The sequence below is a fragment of the Eleutherodactylus coqui genome, chromosome 6 (genome assembly GCF_035609145.1).
Source record: "Eleutherodactylus coqui strain aEleCoq1 chromosome 6, aEleCoq1.hap1, whole genome shotgun sequence".
In the NCBI taxonomy this organism is placed as follows: Eukaryota; Metazoa; Chordata; class Amphibia; order Anura; family Eleutherodactylidae; genus Eleutherodactylus; species Eleutherodactylus coqui.
Window position 1 is genome coordinate 189,815,043 of NC_089842.1, and position 22,010 is coordinate 189,837,052.

The 22,010-nt window shown below is 46.8% G+C and overlaps 2 protein-coding genes across 3 annotated transcripts in view; one reads left to right on the top strand and one right to left on the bottom strand.

Moving 5' to 3' along the window:
• Window positions 1-22,010, bottom strand: part of CHRM5 (cholinergic receptor muscarinic 5) — a 247,436-nt gene that overhangs the window by 43,062 nt on the left and 182,364 nt on the right. The gene's annotated exons all lie outside the window — the stretch shown is intronic.
• The window catches only part of AVEN (apoptosis and caspase activation inhibitor), a 639,800-nt gene that overhangs the window by 7,407 nt on the left and 610,383 nt on the right, over window positions 1-22,010 (top strand). For both annotated transcript variants that reach the window (XM_066608499.1, XM_066608498.1), the window contains exon 2: window positions 16,475-16,640. In XM_066608499.1, coding sequence (XP_066464596.1) covers window positions 16,475-16,640 — 166 coding nt within the window. The remainder of the gene's footprint in view (window positions 1-16,474; window positions 16,641-22,010) is intronic.

Here is a 22,010-nt window from a genome sequence, read left to right on the forward strand (position 1 = left end):
CCAGTGTCAGGCCTTTGACACTTTTTGCATTTGCTCCACTCCCCTTATTTTGGCGGTTTTCCATAGGTGTCTCTTTAGGGAGAAAATGCCAAAGAGAAAACACGTGTGCAAAAAACATTAAACAATACGGAAAAAAACCCACAGGCATTTCCAAAAAACCTGCTTCAAATATCTCTAGTGTGTTTTTCTTTATAATCCAAAGAAAGGGCTCTGGGTGTCCCAAAGGTGGTTAGAAACAAGAAAAATTAGTTGTAGGATTTCAGCCTGACGTTGTTGGTCTTATATCAGAGGTAAGAGCAGTAGACAAAGTTGTTTTTTTTTTTTTTTTTCTTTTCCCCTTAGGCCTCATGTCCACGGGGAATATCAGGCCCGCCGCGGATTCTCCATGCAGAATCCCGTAGCGGGTCCCTCCTTTCCCGCGGACATGAGGCTAAAAAAAAAAGATTATTAAACTTACCTGTCCGGACGCTGCAGATCTGCCCTCCGTCGCGGACGGATTTTTCTTTCTTCAGCCCGGCGGATGTGCTCAGCACGCCGGCAGCATGCCGCGCATGTGCCGGGCACTCCATTTTTTTTTTTTGAACTCCTGTGCTACCGCGCCGGAGAGTAGATGTTCAGGTACGGGTGTTCCGCAGATCCGGACGGCTACCATAGGCTTCAATAGAAGCCTGCGGGAGCAGTCCCTGCGGGAAACCAGCACTAAAAATGGAGCATGCCGCGGGTGTTTTCCCGCACACGCAATCCGCGCCTGAAAGGAAAATAACATCTGCAGGTATTTAACTACCTGCGGGTGTCCAATGCATCCCTATGGGGCGCGGATCACGCTGTGGGATAAACGCTGTGGATTTTTTAATCACATTTTACCAGTGGACATGAGGCCTTAAAGATATAGCTTCACATTTTTGTACAGTCTTACATGATTTCTGAATGCCCCACAATTGATACAGTCTGTGATTATAAAATAAGCAGTCCTCAAAACATTCTATAAAGCGTCTGCAGTATTTCCTGCTATTCAAAGTTCTATCCCTTTCTTGCCACTAGATGTCGCAGTTGTCCAGTGTTTGGTAACTTATTCACATGTCACTTGCAGTAATTTTGAGGATTCGTATTAGAAATCATATAAAATTTGCAGACAGGTAAATGGAAAGGTGCTGGATGGGGTGTATATCTCACCCGTCACTTAGCCTGGGTGGGGTAGGGATCCAGTCCAGAGCTTTCTAGTGCAGCTGAAAACACTGAGCTCGTTACTGGGACATAGAGGACTGCGAGGACGTTCAGTCTGGGTCAGAGCCTGGAAGTGAGTGCAACTGCTGTGGGGTTCTGATCAATATTTGCTGCAAGCCAGGCTTGGGTGTCAGACCAATCTGATCAGCTTCTACGATGAAGTAAGTTCTAGGCTGGGAGAGTCTATTGATCTCGTATATCTGGATTTCTCTAAAGCTTTTGACACCGCAGCCGCATAATGGGTTAATATATAAAATAAGACAGCTTGGTCTGGGCAAAAATGTATCTGGGTAAAGAACTGGCTCAGAGATAGAAAGCAGAGGATGGTAATAAATGGTTCATACTCTGATTGGGCCACCGTCGCTAGTGGGGTGCCACAGGGTTCAGTATTGGGCCCCATACTGTTCAATATATTTATCAATGACCTGATAGAGGGGCTGCACAGTAAAATATCAATATTTGCAGATGACACAAAAATATAGAAGATAATACAACGGAGGACAATGTACAGCTACAAACGGACCTAGATAAGCTGGGGGCTTGGGCAGAAAAATGGCAAATGAAGTTCAATGTTGATAAATGTAAGGTTATGCACATGGGCAGGAGAAACAAATGTCACCAATATACACTATATACTGCTAGGGAAAAGTGATGTGGAAAAAGACCTGGGGGTACTAGTGGATTGTAGACTTAACTGGAGCAATTAATGCCAGTCAGCTGCTGCAAAAGCAAATAGTCTTGGGGTGCATTAAAAGAGATATAGGGATGAGAACATTCAGGCCTCACATAGAATACTGCGTACAGTTCTGGACTCTGCTGCTCAGGAAAGATGTTGCAGTGCTGGAAGGGGTCCAAAGAAGGGCAACTAATTAATAAACGGAATGAGAGGACTGGAATACCCAGAGAAGCTATCAAAACTGGGATTATTTGGAAAAAAGGCTAAGGGGCGACTAAATAATTATGTATAAATACATTAGGGGACAATACAAGGGTGTCTCCCATGATCTGTTTAAACTGAGGACTGTGTCTAGAAGAAAGCAGGTTTCATCACCCATACAGAAGGAGGTTCTTTACTGTAAGACCAGTGAGACTGTGGAACTCTCTGCCTGAGGACGTGGTGATGGCAAAATCCATAGAGGAGTTTGAGGGGACTAGATGCCTTTCTAAAGTGCTACGATTAGAGATGAGCAAGCACCAAAATGCTCGGGTGCTCGTTACTCGAGTCGAACTTTTCGCGATGCTCGAGGGTTCGTTTCGAGTAACGAACCCCATTGAAGTCAATGGGCGACTCCAGCATTTTTGTATATCGCCGATGCTCGCTAAGGTTTTCATTTGTGAAAATCTGGGAAATTCAAGAAAGTGATGGGAACGACACAGCAACGGATAGGGCAGGCGAGGGGCTACATGTTGGGCTGCATCTCAAGTTCCCAGGTCCCACTATTCAGCCACAATAGCGGCAAGAGTGCCCCCCCCCCCTCCCAACAACTTTTACTTCTGAAAAGCCCTCATTAGCAATGCATACCTTAGCTAAGCACCACACTACCTCCAACAAAGCACAATCACTGCCTGCATGACACTCCGCTGCCACTTCTCTTGGATTACATGCTGCCCAACCCCCCCCCCCCCGCACGACCCAGTGTCCACAGCGCACACCAAAGTGTCCTTGCGCAGCCTTCAGCTGGCCTCATAGCCACACCACCCTCATGTCTATTTATAAGTGCGTCTGCCATGAGGAGGAACCGCAGGCACACACTGCAGAGGATTGGCATGGCTAGGGAGCGACCCTCTTTAAAAGGGGCGGGGCGATAGCCCACAATGCTGTACAGAAGCAATGAGAAATATAATCCTGTGCCACCGCCATCAGGAGCTGCACACGTGGGCATAGCAATGGGGAACCCATGTGCCACACACGCTATTCATTCTGTCAAGGTGTCGCATAGCTCTATCCACACTGCAAGGGGAAAGCCGTCTGCGCTCTGCCCCCTACCCAAGTCAGTCAGTGTCTTTGTGCCAGACAGGTCATACACCGCGATGGGAGCTAAGTTTGCACCAACAGCATAGGTGGGTCCTAGGAAACCAAGACATGAACCAAAAATTGATCTGACCGGCCAAACATGGCAGACTTGCACCGCGGCCACGACATAGGCCTCGGCCCCCAGCTTCAGCAATCCTAGACAGGAAGCGGACTTTCACTGCACCCAGGACATAGGCCTCTGCACAAACGCTCAGCAATCGCGGGACTACAGCAGACTCCAATGCTAGCGTAGCTGTGCACGTCTCATTAGCACTGTATTGCTCCTGTAGTTTGTCCCAATGCAGTGCCCCGGATAGTAGAGCTAACGTCAGATTAAATACAGGTGGGCTTCAGCCCACACTGCATGCCCCAGTCAGACCGGGTTTTTTTTATATATAGTCACAGGCAGGTACAGCTCCGCAATGGGAATTCCATGTGCACCGACAGCATGGGTGGCTCCCTGGAACCCACCGGCGGTACATAAACAAATCCCATTGCAGTGCCCAGCACAGCTGAGGTAACGTCAGGTTTAATGCAGGTGGGCTTCGGCCCACACTGCATGCCCCAGTCAGACTGGGGTTCTTTATAAGTAGACACATGCAGTTACAACTCCGTGTGGACCGACAGCATAGGTGGGTCCCAGGAAGCCACCGACGGTACATAAATATATCCCATTGCAGTGCCCTGGACAGCAAAGCTAACGTCAGATTAAATGCAGGTGGGCTTCGGCCCACACTGCATGCCCCAGTCAGACTGGGGTATTTTATAAGTAGACACAGGCAGGTACAACTCCCTATTGTGAAGTCCATGTGGACCGACAGCATGGGTGGGTCTCAGAAAGCCACCGGCTGTACATAAATATATCCCATTGCATTGCCCAGCGCAGCTGAGGTAACGTCCGATTTAAATGCAGGTGGTCTTCGGCCCACACTGCATGCCCCAGTCTGACCGGGGTTTTTAATACATAGACACTGGCAGGTACAAATCCCTAATGTGAAGTCCCTGTGGACCCACAGCATGGGTGGTTCCCTGGAACCCATCGGCGGTACATAAATGTATCCAATTGCAGTGCCCTGCTCAGCAGAGCTAACGTCACATACAATACAGGTGTGCTTCGGCCCACAGTGCATGCCCCAGTCAGAGTAGTAATATGTACCTTAACAGTAACCGCGTTGGTGGGAATGTGGTCGCGACTGCGGACCTAGTAGCGCGGTTTTATTTAGTTGGTTTTCGGAATGTGGCCAGGATTAAGTGGGCCATGGTGGGGGGGCTCTCTTGTTGTGTCGGTAAAGGTGAAATTCTTGGACTGCCACCAGACGGACCAATGCAAAGGTATTTGGTAAGAATGTTTTCATTGGTGGAGGAGGAGGGGGATGTTTTTGACGCACTACATGTCCTCTCCACGTGTCTGTGGTTATATGCACCTTAACAGTAACCGCGTTGGTGGGAAATGGCCTTGCCACCATCATGTCTTTGGGAAGCCTCCGTTTCCACACCCCAGTGACATAGCATTAGCAGCAGTATAGGCAGAGCCCAGAATTAGTAACATTTCAGCGGTAGCATTAGGGACAGGCCCCAGTAACATATCACTAGCAGCATTATAGGGGGAGCACAGTATTAGTTCCATTTCAGTAGTAGTAGCAGTCAAGACAGGCCACAGTAACATTCCCGTTGCAGCAGTTTAGGGAGATAACAGTCTTTCACATTTCAGTAGTTGCAGTATAGACAAGGCCCCAGTTACATTTATGTAGCAAAAGTGTGGGCCAACCCCACACACCTTGCTGTAGCATGAGTGCAGGCGAAGCCTGTAAAAATTACTAGGATTACACTGTAGGCAAGGGCCCAAAAAAATTGGTGTACCAACAGTACTAATGTACCTCAGAAAAATTGCCCATGCCCAACCAAGAGGGCAGGTGAAACCCATTAATCGCTTTGGTTAATGTGGCTTAATTTGTAACTAGGCCTGCAGGTAGCCCAGTTAAAATAAAAATTGGTTCAGGTGCAAGTTTCAACGCTTTAATGAGAATTGAAACGTATAAACATTGTTTACAAAAGTCATATGACCGAGCCTTGTGCGCGTATGAAAAATTGCCTGTTCGGCGTGATTACGTGAGGTTTCAGGAGGAGGAGGATGAATATAATACACAGATTGATGAAGCTAAAAGGTCCCCGTTTTTTATGGTGATAGAGAGCGATGCTTCCATCCGCAGGTGCAGCCTACGTATTGTTTAGGTACCGCTGCTGTCCGCTGGTGGAGAAGAGAAGTCTGGGGAAATCCAGCATTGTTCATCTTCATGATTGTAAGCCTGTCGGCACTGTCAGTTCACAGGCGGGTACGCTTATCCGTGATGATTCCCCCAGCCGCACTAAACACCCTCTCTGACAAGACGCTAGCCGTAGGACAAGCAAGCACCTCCAGGGCATACAGCGCGAGTTCAGGCCACGTTCTAGCTTCGACACCCAGTAGTTGTAGGGAGCAGAGGCGTCACGGAGGACGGTTGTGCGATCGGCTACGTAGCCCCTCACCATCCTTTTACAGTGCTCCCGCCGACTCAGCCTTGACTGGGGAGCGGTGACACAGTCTTGCTGGGGAGCCATAAATTTGGCAAAGGCCTTGGAGAGTGTTCCCCTGCCTGTGCTGTACATGCTGCCTGATCTCCGCGCCTCCCCCGCTACCTGGCCCTCGGAACTGCGCCTTCTGCCACTAGCGCTGTCGGATGGGAATTTTACCATCAGTTTGTCCGCCAGGGTCCTGTGGTAAAGCATCACTCTCGAACCCCTTTCCTCTTCGGGTATGAGAGTGGAAAGGTTCTCCTTATACCGTGGGTCGAGCAGTGTGTGCACCCAGTAATCCATAGTGGCCAGAATGCGTGTAACGCGAGGGTCACGAGAAAGGCATCCTAACATGAAGTCTGCCATGTGTGCCAGGGTACCTGTACGCAACACATGGCTGTCCTCACTCTGAAGATCACTTTCAGGATCCTCCTCCTCCTCAGGCCATACACGCTGAAAGGATGACAGGCAAGCAGCATGGGTACCCTCAGCAGTGGGCCAAGCTGTCTCTTCCCCCTCCTCCTCATGCTCCTCCCCCTCCTCCAAAACGCGCTGAGATATAGACATGAGGATGCTCTGACTATCCAGTGACATACTGTCTTCCCCTGCCTCCGTTTCCGAGCGCAAAGCGTCTGCCTTTATGCTTTGCAGGGAACTTCTCAAAAGGCATAGCAGAGGAATGGTGATGCTAATGGTTGCAGCATCGCCGCTCACCATCTGGGTAGACTCCTCAAAGTTTCCAAGGACCTGGCAGATGTCTGCCAACCAGGCCCACTCTTCTGTAAAGAATTGAGGAGGCTGACTCCCACTGCGCCGCCCATGTTGGAGTTGGTATTCCACTATAGCTCTATGCTGCTCATAGAGCCTGGCCAACATGTGGAGCGTAGAGTTCCACCGTGTGGGCACGTTGCACAGCAGTCGGTGCACTGGCAGATTAAACCGATGTTGCAGGGTCCGCAGGATGGCAGCGTCCGTGTTGGACTTGCGGAAATGTGCGCTGAGCCGGCGCACCTTTCCGAGCAGGTCTGACAAGCGTGGGTAGCTTTTCAAAAAGCGCTGAACCACCAAATTAAAGACGTGGGCCAGGCATGGCACGTGCGTGAGGCTGCCGAGCTGCGGAGCCACACCAGGTTACGGCCGTTGTCACACACGACCATGCCCGGTTGGAGGCTCAGCGGCGCAAGCCAGTGGTCGGTCTGCTCTGTCAGACCCTGCAGCAGTTCGTGGGCCGTGTGCCTCTTCTCTCCTAAGCTGAGTAGTTTCAGCATGGCCTGCTGGCGCTTGCTCACCGCTGTGCTGCCACCCCGCGCGACACCGACTGGTGGCGACATGCTGCTGCTGACACATCTTGATTGCGAGACAGAGGTTGCGTAGGAGGAGGAGGGTGGTTTAGTGGAGGAAGCATACACCGCCGCAGATACCAGCACCGAGCTGGGGCCCGCAATTCTGGGGATGGGTAGGATGTGAGCGGTCCCAGGCTCTGACTCGGTCCCAGCCTCCACTAAATTCACCCAATGTGCCGTCAGGGAGATATAGTGGCCCTGCCCGCCTGTGCTTGTCCACGTGTCCGTTGTTAAGTGGACCTTGGCAGTAACCGCGTTGGTGAGGGCGCGTACAATGTTGCGGGAGACGTGGTCGTGCAGGGCTGGGACGGCACATCGGGAAAAGTAGTGGCGACTGGGAATCGAGTAGCGCAGGGCCGCCGCCGCCATCATGTTTTTGAAAGCCTCCGTTTCCACAAGCCTATACGGCAGCATCTCCAGGCTGATCAATTTGGCTATGTGCACGTTTAACGCTTGAGCGTGCGGGTGCGTGGCGGCGTGCTTGCGCTCAAACAGTTGCACTAGCGACGGCTGGACGCTGCTCTGAGAGACATTGCTGGATAGGGCCGAGGACAGCGGAGGTGAGGGTGTGGGTGCAGGCCGGGAGACGGCTGTGCCTGTGTCCTGAGAACGGGGTTGGATATCAGTGGCAGGTTGGGGCACAGGGGGAGAGGCAGTGGTGCAAACCAGAGGCGGTGAACGGCCTTCATTCCACCTTGTGGGGTGCTTGGCCATCATATGCCTGCGCATGCTGGTGGTGGTGGCTCCCCGGCTGATCTTGCCGCGACAAACCTTGCACACCACAGTCCTCGCCCCCGTCCGCGTCCTCGCCCCCGTCCGCGTCCTCGCCCCCGTCCGCGTCCTCGCCCCCGTCCGCGTCCTCGCCCCCGTCCGCGTCCTCGCCCCCGTCCGCGTCCTCGCCCCCGTCGGCGTCCTCGCCCCCGTCCTCGCCCCCGTCCTCGCCCCCGTCCGCGTCCTCGCCCCCGTCCGCGTCCTCGCCCCCGTCCGCGTCCTCGCCCCCGTCCTCGCCCCCGTCCTCGCCCCCGTCCTCGCCCCCGTCCTCGCCCCCGTCCTCGCCCCCGTCCTCGCCCCCGTCCTCGCCCCCGTCCTCGCCCCCGTCCTCGCCCCCGTCCTCGCCCCCGTCCTCGCCCCCGTCCTCGCCCCCGTCCTCGCCCCCGTCCTCGCCCCCGTCCTCGCCCCCGTCCCCGCCCCCGTCCCCGCCCCCGTCCCCGCCCCCGTCCCCGCCCCGTCCCCGCCCCGTCCCCGCCCCGTCCCCGCCCCGTCCCCGCCCCGTCCCCGCCCCGTCCCCGCCCCGTCCCCGCCCCGCCCCCGTCCCCGCCCCCGCCCCCGTCCCCGCCCCCGTCCTCTCCCCCGTCCTCGCCCCCGGCCGCGTCCTCGCCCCCGGCCGCGTCCTCTCCCCCGGCCGCGTCCTCTCCCCCGGCCGCGTCCTCTCCCCCGGCCGCGTCCTCTCCCCCGGCCGCGTCCTCTCCCCCGGCCGCGTCCTCTCCCCCGGCCGCGTCCTCTCCCCCGGCCGCGTCCTCTCCCCCGGCCGCGTCCTCTCCCCCGGCCGCGTCCTCTCCCCCGGCCGCGTCCTCTCCCCCGGCCGCGTCCTCTCCCCCGGCCGCGTCCTCTAGGCCTACCCCTACCCCTCAGCATGGTGTATTACGAGATTAGCAGAAACAGAACGCTGTAATTAAATGTGCCGCTTATTGGCCTGTGGTTGGAGGCTGACTTCGCATACGTAACGCACTGCAGAGGCAGGCAACAATTATGCGCAAGGCTGGGTATTAATTCAACTACTACTACCCCCAGCAGAGATGCAGTAAACTGAAGGCAGTGACAGGCAGGCCTAATATTGTAGTTTTTGGAAGTTTTTGGGAACAACCACACTGCCTGTGATATACACTGTATTTCGATTTCCCTGTTGAAGGCTGACTTCGCGTACGTAACGCACTGCAGAGGCAGGAAACAATTATGTGCAAGGCTGGGTATTAATTCAACAACTACTACCCCCAGCAGAGACGCAGTAAACTGAAGGCAGTGACAGGCAGGCCTAATATTGTATTTTTTGGAAGGTTTTTGGGAACAACCACACTGCCTGTGATATACACTGTATTTCGATTGCCCTGTTGGAGGTTGACTTCACGTACGTAACGCACTGCAGAGGCAGGAAACAATTATGTGCAAGGCTGGGTATTAATTCAACAACTACTACCCCCAGCAGAGACGCAGTAAACTGAAGGCAGTGACAGGCAGGCCTAATTATTGTATTTTTTGGAAGTTGTTGGGAAAAAGCCCACTGCCTATATAGCCAGTGTACCTCTTTCCCTGCCTCACCAGTACTGCCCCTATACTGAGTAAAATGACTGCAGACTGAGGACGCTATGGTCTGCCCGCCCGATATACAAAAAAAAAAAAATTGTGCAACACTGCTAAAAGCAGCCTCAACAGTACTGCACACGGTCAGATGTGGCCCTATGAAGGACCGTTGGGGTTCTTCAAGCCTAAAATAACTCCTAACGCTCTCCCTATAGCAGCAGCAGCCTCAGCAGCACTTTCTCTGATCTCTCTGTGTGCATCTGTGGCGAGCCACGGGCAGGGCAGATTTAAATACTCGGGTGTCACCTGATCTCCCCAGCCACTCACTGCAGGGGGGTGGTACAGGGCTGGAACGTCGCAGTAGGAAGTTGTAATGCCTTCCATGTCTTTCTATTGGCCAGAAAAGCGCGCACATTTCTCAGAGATGAAAGTGAAAGTAACTCGAACATCGCGTGGTGCTCGTCTCGAGTAACGAGCATCTCGAACACCCTAATATTCGAACGAGTATCAAGCTCGGACGAGTATGCTCGCTCATCCCTAGCTACGATATTACAGGATATAGACATTAAATAACTAGTGGGGTTGTTGATCCGAGTCTTGGAATCGGGTAGGAACTTTTAAAATTCTGACTGCCATTAGGGAGTCGGGAATGAATTTTTCCCCCAAATGGGCTTATTGGGAATTTTTTGCCTTCCTCTGGATCAACATTGGAGAGGGGTGGGGTTGGAAACGGGTTGAACTAGATCCCTTCAGCCCAACATGCTACGGTATGTTACTATGGATCTGGAGCTCTGGATCATGCAGCAAATACAGCCTTTTTTATGCCCACGAGCGGAAATCAACTGCAATATTCCGCTTGCAGGCTGGAAATCACGGCATGTCTTCTAGTGTGAGCCTTGCACAGGCTCGCATGGCCACGTCATGGCTTATGTGCCGGCTCTGCACTGCACTGTGCATGTGCAACTGTGCGCCAGCCGACACATTCGCAGAGCAGAGAGAAGGCGCCGCACAGGTAAGCTGGGGTCACTGCAGGGTCAGAGGGCCGCATTCCACTGCAAAGATCTCGCAGTCTGAATTTGACCCGGCCGTTGGCTCAAAGGCCGCCAGTGGCTGCTGTCTTGTTTATGACTGGAAGCAAGAAAATAAAAGCAACTTGAACTTTTATCTGGGCTAAGTGAGCCTCCGTGACCTCGCTGAACCCACCCCCTATGCATACAATGTGTGTATATTCTAGTAGTGTGTGTTATCTAAATGGCAAGATTTGTGTTGAAAGTAGTTTTTTTTTTTGTTTGTTTTTTTAAGTTCCATAGCTGTTGTTGCCTAGTCTGAATGTCAAAACATATGTAACATAAGGTTGCTTTCACACAACCGAGAAAATTTGCGATATTTGTGCGTTACACGACTCATGAATATGACCCCCATTGTTTTGAACGGAGTCATACACATGAGTGATGTTTTCCTGCATCACATTGTTGGGAAAAAAGGATCATGCCATGTCCTATATTTTTGCGGGGTTTTTTTGGGAACGTATCGCTCATTGTTTTAAATGGGACCCGAAAATATCATACGATGTGCACGCGAGTGCGATGTGAGGTTTCCCATTGAAAACAATAGGAAATACTTGCAAATCCTCTGATGCACCTGAAATGCGATTTTACTGAAGTCATTTGTGGGTAAATCGCATGTTGGCAAGCACGATATTGGGATGAGTTTCACAGCGTGATATCACGCTTGCCAGTGTGTAAGTAGCCTATGGCACAAATGTGCTGTGAATATGTGCCCTGGTGCATTAAGACAGGTGTTAATTCTGATAAATATGCTGGGCAATGGGAGACCATCCCATCTGCACTCTTGTAGTGCATTGCAAAAAAAAGGAAATGGTAACATGAACCAGTCTTAAACATCTGTTAATATATCAGTTTTGCTTGTTTGCAGACTCTGAAATGTCTTTCAACAATAATTTCAGTGAACCATTGGGAAATAGAAGGTGTGGAGGAAGATTTCCACAGGGGTAGTATATGAGCGTTGGCTGCATTGAGAAGGGGCTTCAGTAGGGTACATCTGTATTCCTGAAGGGGAATACTGCTGCGATGGAAAAGAAAGCTCCGCAAAGTCCAGCCCATAATGTTCGAAGTAATACGGAGAACTGTTTCCCAAAATGGGAGTAATAGGCGACAGGACCAAAATATAGTCCTGTTGCATTTCTATCTTGTGTAAAGAACTGCCAGAGATACAAAGTATGTGAGCTGGAGACCAAAGAGCCCTCCGTCTCACAGTCATCCCAGTCCCGTCCTGGTTTCCAAGTCTATGCAGTGTTTTGCATAAAAGACGAAAGCCGGATGGAACTGGCGCCGATACAATTGGAGACCTTAGTTTCCTTTTTGTTTGTTTGGCGTCTGTTTTTGAATCCGCTTATCAGATTGTAGATTGATCCGCTTAAAAAAAAAATTAAAAATAGCGAATGTGAACAGAGCCCAAGATCAGCTGACCTTGCCCCTACAGGTACCTTATTATAAAGTGACTTCCAGTGCCTATATTCTTCATCTATGCATAGTTAGTCGCAAGGCCTTTCCTGAAGATGGCCTCAGAGAGCTGTACGCCAATCCAGTCTCCGGGGAGCGTCTCTTGACGGATGCAGATATTATTGTACAAGCTTTGTGGCTTTCATGACATTGAGGTTTTTAGCACCGGCAGCATCTCTGCGACCTGCAGAGCTTTGTGCCGTAGCAGCTGGCTGTATAACCCATTCAGCATCATTGAATAAAGCAGCTGTCTGTCCAGGTTTCTGAAGCACAATTTGCCGCTCAAGTCTTCTCCTCTATAGATTTTTTTTATGTTTTTTTTTTTTTATATTCTCTCACAATCCAAATTTTTTTTCATAGAGCCCACACTGTGTAACTTATATATTAATGTGTGCTGTATAAAAGGCAAGTTCCTCTTCTGAACATCACTTCTATTCCTAGGCTTTTCACCCATAATGAGGAACATGTTGAATGTAAGCCTATTTGGATGAGACTGTCCAGGCTTCCAGTGTTTTCTTTGAAGGCAAACCTTAAAGAAGTGGGATAGAAGTATTCATGCCTTTCAACTTTGGGGTTGGTGTTGGCTCTCTCTAATTAAAACTCTGCCCTAAATAACTACTTTTATATTTCTTCATAGTGATCAGAACTGTGGTTTTTTTTTTTTTGGTTTTTTTTTCCGATACAGAGACCAAAGTCCCTTACATACTGTATGTGACATAATTTCCAAACTGACAATGTGAGTAATGTTATCACTATTATGGACCTAAAACGAGAAAAGATAGAAATTCACTACCTGACTTTTCATGTGGCTTTTCAAAATGAGCTGCTGTGTGTGTGCATGAGTAACAACACTATTTCTGCCCATTAAATGACTCCAATCCTACACTTCTCACCAGTTTTCTCCCTCTGCAGGCTATAACTAATTCTTTGTCTTCCCTGAGCTGGTGGGTGGGGACTACCTGCCATGTTGTCTCCATGCACTGCATACATATAACAGTATATCTTCTTCTCTAGCTCTCTGTAGCATGCCCTTGTAAGTAACAGCATCACAGAGGATAATTGTACAGGAGTACCGAGCAGTGTAGATGTGATTTGAGTAGCTGTGAGCCAGTATACCGAATGGCTCAATCACACGAGTGTATTTCTGTCTGTACTTTTTACTGATTGACTATGAACAGGGCACAGAGCCATTAAAACAAATTGATGTATTGAGATGTGTGAGTTTTTGTTTTTTTTCGTCTTGTTTTTTTTTTTTTTCTGGACCAATGTTGCACATAAATAAGAAAAGACTCCAGCATGATCTATTTTTCCCATATTCACACCCATGAAAGCCTATGGGAGTGTAAAAAGAAATGTAGTGAACACTGATGTGTGTGCTGTGCTTTTTTATGCATGTTGCCAGGATACAGCAAAAAAAACAAAACAAAAAGAGGCATCAATTGGGGCACCTTGCATGCATGCATATATAGAATACCGTGGCCATGAAAAACGTAAAAGAATGCACATGCGCAACAAAAATGCATGTAATACAAACGCAGTGCAATCGGTCCGTTTTTACGAACCAACATTGCATGCAGCTATGTGAATTAACCCTGTTTGCAGACACATGTCTGAGTATCTCCGCATCTGTTTCCATCCTTCCTGCCATTCTGCTCACCTTGCCATAGACTTCTATGGGTAGCATAAGTCACTGTAGGGAACCTAATGAAATTGTAGTAATTTTTAGCTTAAAACATAGCTTTTATTAGACTATTCAAGAATAAAATACAACATATAGTAGTGCTATATGTTGTATTATTTTATTCTTGAATAGTCTAATAAAAGCTATGTTTTAAGCTAAAAATTACTACAATTTCATTCGGTTCCCTACAGTGACTTAGTTCAGTGGAGATAGGAACCTATTGTCTCAGTGAATAATTTCTATGGGTAGCATGAAGCAGCGCCCTCCCCCACTTTCTATAACCTATATCCACGTCTGGGTGAATAAAGATGGACTTCACTTGACAACAGGCAGTGGACAACAACTTAGAAGGAAGGGAGCCCTCTATTGGCCAGCATGTTGGAGGGATTATTCAGCATACAAAATACCAATTTCAGATAAATTAAGTGATTTTGCATTTTTGCTAGTTGTGACATTGGTTATCTTATTAACACAAGTTTCTAAAAGTACATTTTGAGTGGTCGCCGAGCTTTCAACAAAGATAAGATGAATGTGTTGGAAGAAACAGAGAATAGAATAAGTTTAATTAGTTTAAGAGTCTGGTGGCTGCCAAGTTTCCTTGCACGCTACATCAGGGACAGTTTTGCTCTTCGTTGAGCGATTAGAGAAAATCAAGTTTTCAAAGCGTCTCCTGCCTGACAGCCCCATGGAAAAGACTGCGGTGGTTAGGTTGTGGATTTCTAGCACCTGCACTGCAGTGAACATGTCCCCTTCTTCACTAATACCTATAGCATTAATCAGATTTTCCTAAAGACCGCAAACCGCTTGAAATGAAGAACAACCTGCCAGATGACTGGACAATAGGATGCGTTAATTCTGCCATGTAAGAAAATATAGTATGTGCAAATGATGGGTTTTCCTCTTGCTGCTTGCCTCATGTAGCACCTGAGATCAGCTTCGCTCCCTTTATGCCCAGATGCCTCCTTGTGCTTCAGAGGACATTGAACTGAAATTTTTTTTAAAGTGCACATCAAATGATATCACAGACTTTAGCCATCTGCCATCACTCACCGTTCCCTAATGTCATGTACAGAACATTCAGAGGATTTGCTATCGAGGTATGAGCTCTACTAGACACCTCGGCTTATATAGGGAGGGCAACAGACTCACCTGTAGAAATCTAACCTGGCCAATCTAATTGCCCAATGAAAGTGGATGCCCGGTGGCAAGCCTTCATAAACCGTTTTTGAAGACTATATTTATAGCCTATATAGTTAATTCTAGTCACAGAATATCTCTAGTTTGTATTTCAACCTGGGGATTCACTTGTAGCGGAAGCCTTATGTCCTGTAAAATATAGTAATTTTCTTTGCTATAATTTGCTGCTGGTGATAAACGATGATACAATCCCCAGTTGATACCTAAATTTAGAAGTATCTTCTAAGGTCAAGAGCTATAACGGAGAATCGCTAAAGACGTCTCTTCTTCAAATAGTAGCATTTTTTAAGTCTTTCCCAGCCTGGTCAAGGCATCCCCAGACAAAGCAGTAAGACCTGTTATTTTACAGTAGGGAAGGAAGAAAGGGAATGTGATTTACACTGCCCTGTCTGAGGGTAGTATAAAGCATTGACAGCATGAACAGACACCCTGATTGCTTCTAACAGTGTGTCATTTATTTTCTTGCAGTCATTTTCAGCATGAGCCGAGCTCTGTGTGACTTGTAATCATAAGCTGCTGGCTCCCCGTACCATGCCACTTCTGAATCAGTTTTTCACCTATACTGTCCTTAGGGAGAAGGCTGTTAATCGGCGGCAGGGGGAGCCAGCAGCTCATGAACATTATTACTGAGACGGCTGCGCTGCAGCTCAAAAAGTGATTTTATGAAAATTACACACAAACAAGTTAGTGACCCATTGCTAAATTCAATGTATCTATCACTACCTTATGCTGTCCTCTGATAGGGCAGTACTACTAGGTGACAGATTGCCTTTAAAGAGAATCTGTCAGCTTGAACTTGGTGTCTAAAGTGCAGGAAACATGTTGTATAGCAGGAGGAGCTGAGCAGATTGATATAGTTTTATGGGGAAAGATTCAGTACAACTTGTATTTTATACACTTATCCCTCTGCACATTTTAAGCTAAACAGTCAAATGGGCGGAGCTATCAGTAATTGACCACTATCTGTGTATGCGTGTGTACATACAGGGAAGGCTGCCAATCACTGATGAAGTAGAATTGGCATGTGCTGGTTTGGGGAATTGTGCTGTGGACATAACCAAACTAATTGGAACTGGGTCATTCTACTAAGCAGTAGTAGCACCAGCTTTGGGGTAAGCCCCATTGAACCAACGGCTTGTAGCCTAAATCTCATGGAGGATATGTTTTAAGCCTTGTCTTCTAATTGCTTGTTACAAATTACTACATATTGATGTTTTATATAACAAATAGTCTTGTTTCGAATGCTAAGCTAGCACAACTACTCATCAGGAGAACATCTGAAACTCTAGTGCAGAAGTCTATAACTTTTTAGAAGTTGTTAAACTGTTTCAACTGTGAAGATAAACCAAAATTGCCATTAAAGTTAAAACCAGGTAACGTGGCTCTCATTCGAGTGGTCATTGGAATTAATGAGTCTCTCATCCTGGAATCAAATTTAATATTATGACCTTCTATATAATTAGTAATGTTGACTCTTTTCTATAATTTGTCATCTTTTTATAATGGTGGAGGTCTAAAAGTAAGCGGCCATTCCGTCTGTTTTTGATGAGTAAATATTACTTGTATTAAAACTGTTATGACACATACCTGTATTGGCTTAATGGAATGGAGCTGCTAATGTTGCCCTTTCTTCTTTAAATAGGAAGGAAATGATGTTGCTGAGCACCAGGAGAATGAACAGCAATCATCGGAGTTCTCCAGGAGGAAAGTCCTTTCCAACTGGGACCGCTACGAAGCATCAGAGAAAGAGACGGAAAGTGAAGTGTTGCAGCGCGGGACGGATTACAGCGTCCTCCTGAGTTCTGCAGGTCGGTGCACAACACTCTTTATAAATCAAGTATTCTTCCACTACTGCCTCTTGTATATTCCCATGTATGTCCTTACTGGCTCCGTTAAAACCGGAAGGTCGAGAGGTTACACATTGCAGTTAGATATTATTCAGGTTTTTTTCTGCTTGTTTTTTTTTTTTTTTTTTTTAATGCCATGAATTCTTGGTTTATATGTTTTTGACAAGGCGTAGGTAGAAGCTGGCATTTACCTGATTGTTTGCCATGCCCAAGGGATTTTTAAGCTGAAAATGTGGACTTTTTAAAAGAAATATTCTTTGTCTCTTTTGAGAAATAGATAATCCCTTGATGGCTACAAAATAGAGAGTAACAATATATTGTGGTTTGGCAGAATGTGAGCGTCTGCAAGGAGCAAGGAAACAATGTGTCAGTGGGACTTTTTTTTTTTTCTGAAATAGCATTTTCAATATATTTGAAGAACAGTCTGGACCTGGTGGAGTCATGAAAATCCGTTATTGCTGTACTGTACAGACGTTCAATAATATTGCTACACATCACTACTATAGAATCTAGTACTGATCTGTACTTTCCACCAAGACATCTGCCCGAAGAATCCAACATTATCTAACTAAAATGTTAACTAATTCTCAATATCAGATTGTCTTTTAATGTCGGACCTAATGTACATGTAAAACCCTTTTTTTGACAGTCTCTAGATTTGCTTCATACAGATAACACCAGCATATGTAAGTGTGGTTCAAATCCATCTAAGTATCAAATGGGTCCAAAATGATCTGCTGACTAATTTTCTATCTTTATTGGGCCAGTGCCGTATATTGCTGCTCTACAGCTCTAGATTGGTTTTACACCAGAGATCCTGACCTTTTTGTATTTTGTGAGTAATAGCGTTTGAGAGAGTGAGGGCCACGTTCAAGTTCAAAAATGAAGGGGGGGGGGGTATTAAATGTAGAGAAACAATAAATAATGAATCTGCAAACATTTGTTGTACCATCCGAACATGCACTATTCAGTGGTTTAAGGGATATCTGCAAAGAATGCTGATTGCCAGTGCAAATAGTTATAACTTAAGATTGCGATGATGAGCCAGACTGTAGGGGATTCTCAGCCACATGTGGCTCCCAAACCTCTGGTTGGTAACAACTGCTTTTACATAGTCGTATAGTTGAATGATAAAATTCTGGCTATCTGCAGTCACCACTAGGGGGAGCTTACTTAAGACAGATTTATATAATAGAAGCTGTAGGGTTTGTACACACATGGTATATTTTCTGTCGTTGATCTGTGTGTGGAAAATACGCAATAAATTATAGTATTGGCCAAGTGGATGAGAGTTCAAGAAATATTTTCCACCACATGTGGATGATATCTACTTGCTTGACTTGTGGACTTTAAATCTACCGCCTATGAAATTAATCTAGATATTTTCAAATAAGGGGGGTGTAGTCCACAGCAAATCTGTGTGTAACACACACACATTTTGTTGCAGATTTTTCTTAGAGGAAAATACGATCTGCGTCAGGGTGCTGTTTTAAAATGTTCTCAAACCTTACCGTAGTGGTGGTTGCCGACAGCCACGACTTTCCGAAGCTTGCTATGAGATTTGGGTCTTTGCATAAAAAGCAACATAGTTCTGACCCCATTACATATGCAATAATAAACACCGATACTCTTACTGTGCTAGTTGTGTCCAACATTCATAGGGTAATAAGTCAACCATTTTTTGACTTTGTATGGCATGTAAACCTATTTGGGATTTTTTTTTTCTTCCGCTATAGCTGGACACTTAAGTATTGTACTAGTTTTAATGTTTGTTCTACAGCCAATGATTTGTTGCTGTCGTCATGTTATGTATGACACGCCGTAGTGCTGAGGACGTAAATAAGACCAAGTTGACCAAAGCGCCTCAGAATGCAAGCGGTATGGTAATGGTTTTCTTTTGTCCGTTTGGAGTCTGTCGGTCATGATTAACAACCTTATTAGGGGTTGGAAGACTCCTTTTAGGCCGCTTGCACACGGGCGGAAATCCCGCGGTGGGATTTCCGCTGCTCAAAGCCTGCATAGGAGTGCATTACAATACGCACTTCTATGCAGACGGCCGCGGTTTGGCCGCGCGAAATCTCGCGCGGCAGACAAACCGCGGCATGTCCTATTTTTGTGCGGGGCTCGCAGAGCCCCGCACAGAAACGTCACTCACCCAGCCGCTGGCTCCAGTCTGCGCATGCGCCGGCTGCACGGCCGCCGGGCGCGGGTGAGTACGCGCTCGTCTCTGCAGGCGGTCGGGTGTCGCGGCGAGAATTTTCGCCACCGGATCCGACCCGCTCGTCTGCAGGCGGCCTTAATCTTTATTACGTACGTGTCCAAGAGCAAAGAACAAGTTGGTCTCTTCTAAGTCCGATGGCCATAAGTTGTAGGTAGGTCATGCTCGTTATCTGTTCACAGCTATTTTCTCTCCTAGCATCTTGACTTCATCTGGCAAAAAGACACCATTGACGCTCTTGTTACTGGCAGATGGCATGGACTACGCTGTCTCTTCCGATTGCTGTCAGTTGTGTCAGATACTAAATATAGACACAATGTAGAATCGTCTTCCTGCTTCAGGATCCTATTACTTTGTCTTATGGGGTTAGTTGGGCAGCCACTTGCCCGAGGCAGTCGCATGTCATTCCCATTCTGTAGCTCTTTGAATTCTAGGTTTGAAATTCTGTGACAAGACGAGGTTGACCCGTATCGGAGCGCATGAAAGCCTTGCTGTGAGGGAGACCAAGGTTTGGAAAGACATGTTTTCCAGGTCACAACTCTGTACAATCTAGTAGTACAGAGCAGTGACATAAATATCATGCCCTCATATGGAAGGCTGCCCTTACTCGCCGCCAAAAAAATAATCCATTTGTCTCTAGCTGCGACCTCGCTTCAAGGAGACATACGTTCCGTATTAAGACTAATTTTAAAGTATTATTCTGTAATCTGTGCTCAGGTTATTGGTGCATGTACAGCTATTTTTATGCCTTCGTACATGGAACTACTTTTCCTCCCCCTGTTTCACACATTGAATTTGAGACCTACTCTTTCATGAAGGTACTTGTATTGTGTTTGATATCTTTCTTGCTTTCCCTCCACTCTTCAGCTCGAACAATGCTAAGTGCTTCCCAGCTGTCAGATGCATTGACAGTCAGCTTTTAGAAACCATTCAGCTACCTTTTTCCTTATATACTTTGTTTTCTGCTCTCTTTCTATCTATCATTAGAATCTATTGGGGGTTAGTATTGCCGGTTTCAGCTCTGGATACGTGTCACTTATGGATAGCGCTGTGTTAAACACTTTAACTTGACATAAATGACCGTCTTTCAAAAATGTAATAACCTGGTCACTTCTCTGTGGGAGTGCAAACTCTAAAAAATTATTTCACTAGGCCTTCAGCTAGAAGTTTGTTTCTGGTTTGCAGTATAGAAAGAATATTTTGACTGCAAGTATATTTGATAAAGGAGGATTAGGCGCTTTCAGAACTGGAGTGACTGGGAATCATAAGTGCAATATCCTGTTCTATGTTTGTTCACCACAGTAAGCACCTTTCAAGTGGTATTTTTTTTTTTGTGGTCCCATTCCTGAATAACCTCCTTAAAGGTGCTGAGCTGCGGTACCTGACACAGCCACACGGGTATGGCATTGTGGATGCTTCAACGTCTTCTAGCCCTTTCTTGTCTTGCTTTGACCACTATTTATGTAAGGCTATACTCTAACTCTTTCCCTGGCTGGGACTTATCTTCATCCTTGCAAAGAGGCACCTCAGTAGTTCGAAACATATAAAATGCATCCTTTGTTCAAATGCCTATATCTCTGGATGTAGTACAGATAAAGCTTTTGGTCTTGTTTTTAAGGCCAGGAATCGTTTGCTTTGAAATAAGATCAGGATTGTGGTTCTTGCCACAGTACAGCAGTTTTCATTCCTGACTGTATTTTTACAGCCTTGCTTTGATTTGCTGTGTGGTGAATTACAGATAGAGTATTGATTTTGGTCTTGTTTTAAAGCCAAAACTCTTAGCTTTAAAACAAAAACAAAATCAAAGCTTTGCAATACCATAAGTTGATGTGAGGTTTAGACTCGAATCTATATTCATGCATTTAAAAAAAAAAAATATAATATTTCTGTTTGTCACAAACTTACGGGAAAGGGGACATAGCTGTGAACAGCCCATCAAGACAAGTACAATTAGCAGGTTGTCCATTTTCTGGAATTATATACAATTTAGGGGTGCACTTTTTATGATATGTAATTCCTATATTTCATAGATTAAAACCAGATTTCTGGCCTTACCAGTTCTGGCAATTTTATAAAGATATGTACGTATAGACATAGATCTAAGTGGTATACACTACCGTTCAAAAGTTTGGGGTCACCCAAACAATTTTGTGTTTTCCATGAAAAGTCACACTTATTCACCACCATGCGTTGTGAAATGAATAGAAAATAGAGTCAAGACATTGACAAGGTTAGAAATAATGATTTGTATTTGAAATAACATTGTTTTTACATCAAACTTTGCTTTCGTCAAAGAATCCTCCTGTTGCAGCAATTACAGCATTGCACACCTTTGACATTCTAGCTGTTAATTTGTTGAGGTAAGCTTGAGAAGTTGCACCCCATGCTTCTAGAAGCATCTCCCACAAGTTGGATTGGTTGGATGGGCACTTCTGGCGTACCATACGGTCAAGCTGCTCCCACAACAGCTCAATGGGGTTCAGATCTGGTGACTGCGCTGGCCACTCCATTACCGATAGAATACCAGCTGCCTGCTTCTGCTGTAAATAGTTCTTGCACAATTTGGAGGTATGTTTAGGGTCATTGTCCTGTTGTAGGATGAAATTGGTTCCAATCAAGCGCTGTCCACTGGGTATGGCATGGCGTTGCAAAATGGAGTGATAGCCTTCCTTATTCAGAATCCCTTTTACCCTGTACAAATCTCCCACCTTACCAGCACCAAAGCAACCCCAGACCATCACATTACCTCCACCATGCTTAACAGATGGCGTCAGGCATTCTTCCAGCATCTTTTCATTTGTTCTGCGTCTCACAAACGTTCTTCTTTGTGATCCAAACACCTCAAACTTGGATTCATCCGTCCACAACACTTTTTTCCAGTCTTCCTCTGTCCAATGTCTGTGTTCTTTTGCCCACCTTAATCTTTTTCTTTTATTGGCCAGTCTCAGATATGGCTTTTTCTTTGCCACTCTGCCCTGAAGCCCAAATTCCCGCAGCCGCCTCTTCACTGTAGATGTTGACACTGGTGTTTTGCGGGTACTATTTAATGAAGATGCCAGTTGGGTACCTGTGAGGCGTCTGTTTCTCAAACTAGAGACTCGAATGTGCTTATC